Source organism: Hyalella azteca, unplaced genomic scaffold (assembly GCF_000764305.2).
Source record: "Hyalella azteca isolate HAZT.00-mixed unplaced genomic scaffold, Hazt_2.0.2 contig2030, whole genome shotgun sequence".
Taxonomy (NCBI): Eukaryota; Metazoa; Arthropoda; class Malacostraca; order Amphipoda; family Hyalellidae; genus Hyalella; species Hyalella azteca.
Window position 1 is genome coordinate 92,552 of NW_025932318.1, and position 6,000 is coordinate 98,551.

Genomic DNA, 6,000 nt, shown 5'->3' on the forward strand with positions numbered 1-6,000 from the left:
AGTTGGGTATTTCAATTTTTATTGTGATGTTGCAAGTCTCTGAATTCGTATATTTCAACTTTTATTGTAATGTTACAAGTCTCTGAAGTCGGGTATTTCAAATTTTTACAACGTTTATGTCGCCAAAAATATTCTCATATGTACAAAAAATACTGCCATTGTTAAGGAAATAACTAATTTAATTCGGCATAAGAAATAGTTTGAAGATAAATTTGTGCATGGTAAATTGGGCTGTGTGATGAATTTATTTCAAATTTATCTCTTATGGTAAATACTCTACTATACTATGATATAGCCTAACTATAGTAAAGTGCAGTCTGAGTAAAGGATTTTGAAACTGTTGGAGGTTTATCAATGCACGAGGATGTTTTTGAATAATACTGGAAAACAAAAAATAAATAAAAAACAATTTCCCGGATATACCGAAATTCTTGGTCAATAACTAAGTATTCAACAATGTCTCATTAATGCATCACGAAATTTTCAGTCTTATTTTCTTCCAAAAATGTGGCCTTCCATAAATTATTGATAAAAGCATTATTTCTATCCTCAAGCAATACTTAAGGAGACTAAAGATTAATATTAAAATTCGCCTAATTCAATCGCAAAATCTGCGGCGTCTAACGGAACAGTCGCTAAGCAGATTATGGCTGGACGGGAAAGCTTCTCTGGAAAACTCATCCTGGAAATCCACCGAGTGTACGGACCTGGAGTGTCATCAAATTACTGGAAATGACCATGCAACCAAGTCCCTGGACTGATCAGCCTCAGCCCGATCTATTGCTCGATTGAGTATAATTAATTAACATGCTTTGAAAACTATGTTCTTGATTTTAAATTTCTATGTATGTGCATTTAATAGATAAAATTAATTGGTGATCCCTAAGATAAAAGATTTGATGCCCCATAAAATTTCTATTTTATATATTAGTACCAGGAAGAAGATTTATATCAATTCCTGTATGGAATGCGTATTAAACCCGTATTATTAAACCTGTGTAAAGGCCCATGATTTCTTCTCCAGTTTTTTAAAAGAAAGAAAATAATCCCTTCGACTTTTTCCTGGAAATATGACCTTGTTATCATTTCATATAAATTGATTGAAAGAACATTTTCATTTAAATTATTAAATGCCTGTATTCAAAATGAACATTTTCAATACTTATTACTTCGATAAATTTCAACTAGATTTTCAACGACTGAAACGCGGAAAGATGAAAACAGAAGAAAATGGTTAAAACGCATCGAGAGAATAATTGATAGGCCGAAAAATTGCTCTAATCAGATTTTTATAATCTTGCAATTTTTAATTTTAGCCGATGCCAAACTACATGAGCATTTTTTTTCGAAAGAGACCAAAAATACGTTCGAAATTATCAAATACTTTTGTCCAATAAATAAAACCGAAATCTTTAAAAATAATGTGAAAGTCGTTAGATTGAGTGGACATATAGTGGACATATTTTAAAATTCTATTTTGACGGAGTTTAAACGATCCATATAAATAGCTTTGAACTTTATTTTGATGATCATCAACGTATTGCAGGCGAACTGCTACGAGCACACGATAGAAATAAAATTAATTAATTGGTTTTGATGTATTGTAGTTTCCAACCGTTGGCTTACATGACCTGAGCCGAAAACCTGTGTGATTTTTATGGAAAAATATTTTATGCAAGCTAATTCATTCGTTAACCTGAATAAATTAGCATTTCTATTTATTTATAAGAGATAATATAGTGATAATCTTCAAAGATGAATATTGGTCTTTTGATTAAGTATTCTTTTTCAGCAAACACTAATTCTCGGAATATAATTTCGAATTTTTTTATTGTTAAAAAATTTAAAAATTGGGAAACAAATTTTTATCGGATGTTAAGTCTCCGGAATGCACAAGCCTTTGGGTCTAACAAATTACTCATGATTTCATGAACACACTTTATTTACAAGTAATTACACAAAAATTATTAATTATACAAACATTTTTCACACAGTACAATGAAATTAATCGATAAAGAATACTTGTCTGGTCTCAGCATTAGCTACTGCGAATAAATTTTTCCTTTTCTTTCTGACGTGAAATCGTATGATAAAAATTTACAACTCGAAACCTTATTCCTTGTCTCTATGGAAAACGATCCACGTTTATAAAAAAATATACCAGAGAAAATCCGTCGTACTGAGCCATGTTTGAATCACATTCGATTGTCTCTTCCTCGATCAAAGTTAACAAAAGAAAATGAAAGAAGTGACCGCTTTTGTCACAGTTGCAAACTTGAGAACAAAAACGGTAGTTTCCGGGTGACGGACGAATTGAAGTTCTTCCAGCTCAGTCATTCTTCTATCTAATGAAGTAAACTTAGGGAGATAAATAGGTTGGTAAAGTCTTCTACCACGCACGACGGCCCAGTGAAAGAAAGCGGGGCCAAAGTTTTCTCGTGTTGTCAAAAGCAGGTTTTTCTCAATCAGGGTTTTCGTTTTTTCGGGGTCTTGTTCAAAGTTGGAACGGAAAGCCTCTTACGAGAGACTGGGGAGGTGGGGGCATCGCGACGGTCGCATAAATGCAAGACAACACATCTTCTTCCGACACGATGTCTTTTTTTAAAGAAGACCCTCACTTTAACTAGGAAAAGCGACTGATAGTCATCCTGCAGTTTATAAGTTAGTTTTATCAATGTAATTAACAATTACACGAATGCTTAGGTCGTTGCAGATGTCCAGGAGCAAGCTTATTTGTTATTGTCTGGCCTTTGAAAATGTATGACATTTGGATATCGCATTTTTGGAATTTGAAATTATATCTGAAATATTATTTTTTTGGAGGTGTTAAATTTTTTTTTCGCACTGTTAAATGGGAAAGAATAGTTAAGAGTGATGTATGATATCAATTCATGTTCTGCACGTCTGTAGTGATGGATCAATATTGTTCATCGATCACTCAAGCCAACACAATGGCGGCAGGCGGGCAAAGCTTAACTTGAAGTGAATGAAGCCCTAAACGTGGCAAACGTGGCTCAAATAAAGGCTTAAAGCCACGCTGGCCTGTGATGGGCAAGTTAATGAACAAATAGCTGGGCCTGTTTGAATAATTCAAATGTGAAGCCATTCGGACTCGATAAACAATTATTCATACAATTTAATGCTAACGCGGTAGAATGTTTGCACTTAGCGATCTCTTCAATAGAAGCATTGGTTGATGTGGAAAAATACTAAATAAATCAATCAATTTAAACTTACTCAACCAGCATATATATTATTACAGATAATATGATTGGTATGGTTAATAATAGATACTTTTGTTCATTTTTATATAAGTTTATTTTACAGTATAAAATACTGCCTGCAAATGAAGCGTGAATGTGAGCCCCATTTATAATTGTTTCCAATATAACAATGTTCGTTTTTGTACGACATTCGAAGTGAATTATTTTTAGAATTATAATTGAATCTAAATTTCATTCATTTTTATCAGCTCAGAGAAATAAATTTGTTTTGCTAATTTAATGCCTAAATGGCAGAGCAAAGGAGTGCCTAATGCAAGCTGTGATGCATTTTGATGAGAATCTAACACGCAAATGTCACGGCATCACCATAATTAATGATAAGTTTAAAAATTTTTGAAAAACCTTGTGTACTATATGCTGTCTTACATGTACGACTATTTTCACATGTCCTACAAATGTTTGTATATTGGGTTTGATGGGCAGTAATATCTCCTTGAAGAGCATGAAACACTGCAAGCATTTCGTGAATATACTAAGTGAACAATGGCAGCATATTTCGATGACTAGAATATTCTCTCAGCTTCTTATTTTCATTAGTTAAGGATAATATGTAATTATTTGCATATGATGCCGGCCACCATCTTGATAGCGAAGCAGAAATAGTAAGCTATTTGTGGCTGAGAATGTAGGCTGGAATAAAGTGTGTTAGGCATGGCAGGTCAGGACAGTTATTTTTGGTGATCAATTAAATTATTTAAGGAATATGTGTTAGTTTCTAAATAAAAGTTCCTATACATTTTTTTCGGTACCTCGTTAGTATTTAAATACTTCATTATTTGTAATGCTTGTTCTACATTCGAAAAGAAGTTTTTGGACGAGAATAATATTTTTAAAACCTGTAATTTACGTAAGAATCCAGGCAACATGATTCTAATCTTGCATCAATCTAGTAACAAATCAATTTAGTATTATATCAATCTAGTAATAAATAAATTTAGTTATAAATCTATTTAGTTGTCAATCAGTCATGTAATAAATCTGTCTAGTATTAAAAAAATCTAGTAATAAATCAATCTGTTATTATAAAAAATTAACTTCTCAATTATACGTTAAGTAAATGAATAATTATCCGCATATAATAATGAAGTAAAATGTCTTAAATAATACGAGCGAATAGCCTTGAAAGATTTTACTTTCTCCTTAATCAATAGTGAACAGTTAAAAAGTACTCACATGTTTGATTGACTGAAGCTATGTCTGTAGTAACGGTCAGAAGCTGTGTCAATTATACGTTTAACAAATTCACTATTAATAGTGAATCGCTAGGCCTATCTAATAATGAACTTAAATTTTTTAAATAATACGAGCGAATAGCATTGACAACATTTTCTTTCTCCTTAATCGATAGTGAACAATTAAAAAGTACTCACAAATTTGATTGACTGAAGCGGTGTCTGTAGTCCCGCTAACGAGGGTTGCGCACAGCAACACGAGGGTACCGCATAAGCACCACTGTAGAGCACCGAGCAATCCACTATAATAACTAAATATTTGTTTGCCACTGCCCAGAGTGCCACACAAATTTTTATGAGTGTCATTTTCGACCGTAACGTGTCTCCAAGATGTCGGAACTTGTCCGAATCTGGAGCCTTGTCGACGGCCTCTGTGGGTGCCACCGCCTGAGTCACCTCCCATTATTGTCCGTTTATGTCAGTTTGCTTTAATCGAAAGTTGCATCTGTGTGCAGGTATTTGTAGTATTCGAACAAGTTCTCAATTTATTTTCATAAATATAACCAGTTATTACACATGTCGTTTTTATATCAGGAACCCGACATGATTTTGACTCCGCTACATGTTGTAGATTTTTTCATTTCAATAGTAACATAGGCTAGCTATTGTTGATAACTTACTTGAAATATTAAGAATCGAGTATCCTGAGTCTATACAAAGATAATCTGAGGACTCCTAAAAAAAATCAATATTTTGTAATTTTTCTGAGAAAGTCGGATAGTGGCTAAAGAAACCTGTAACATGGAAGATTTTCACATTATGAGTGCTTAGCGTATCATAAAATTATCATTAATTCAATGAAAGTATTAATAAATTTATTGGTAGATTGTTAAGTAAGAAACATGCTAATGAACATGCGTACCTTCTCTAATTTTATAATCAAACTACCTTATTATATCGTTCAAGTTTATTTATTCCTATATGCCAAACTATATGAATTTTGCTTATTAAATCTGTCAACCAAAATTCAACTTAAACAATTTTATATTGTAATATTTCACTATCATTTGAAGTCATGAAATTACCAATGTCTTGTGACACGATCCTGTAATGTTTGCGAAATTATCTCATGACATCAGACGTAATTTCTGCATCGCAAAGAAACACTGAAACACCAGCCGGTCCTTGAGTTTCCCGTGATTTATGGCTCCTCTATCGGGCAATATTAGGCAGGACTTTATAGGGTAATATTAGGCGAGGTTTCATGGGGTAACATTAAGCAAGATTTCATGGGGTAATATTAAGCAAGATTTTATGGGGTAATATTAAGCAAGGCTTCATTGGGTAATGTCGAGCGAAGCTTTATGGGGTAATTTTAAGCCAGGCTTCATGGTAATTTTGAGTAAAACTTCATGGGGTAATACTAGGCAAGGCTTCATGGGGTAATATTATGCAAAGCTTCTTTGGGTCATGTCAAACGAAGCTTCATGGGGTAATATTAAGCAAGGCTTCACTGGGTAATGTTAAGCAAGGCTTCATGTGGT

At 33.2% G+C, this 6,000-nt stretch overlaps 1 protein-coding gene across 3 annotated transcripts in view; it reads right to left on the reverse strand.

The window, feature by feature from the left end:
• Nucleotides 1-5,250, reverse strand: part of LOC108664516 — a 55,358-nt gene extending 50,108 nt beyond the window's left edge. For all 3 annotated transcript variants that reach the window (XM_018151112.2, XM_047884954.1, XM_047884952.1), the window contains exon 1: nucleotides 4,655-5,250. In XM_018151112.2, the coding sequence (XP_018006601.1) occupies nucleotides 4,655-4,919 (265 nt within the window). In that variant the 5' untranslated portion in view covers nucleotides 4,920-5,250. The remainder of the gene's footprint in view (nucleotides 1-4,654) is intronic.
• Between the last annotated feature and the right edge of the window lie 750 nt (nucleotides 5,251-6,000).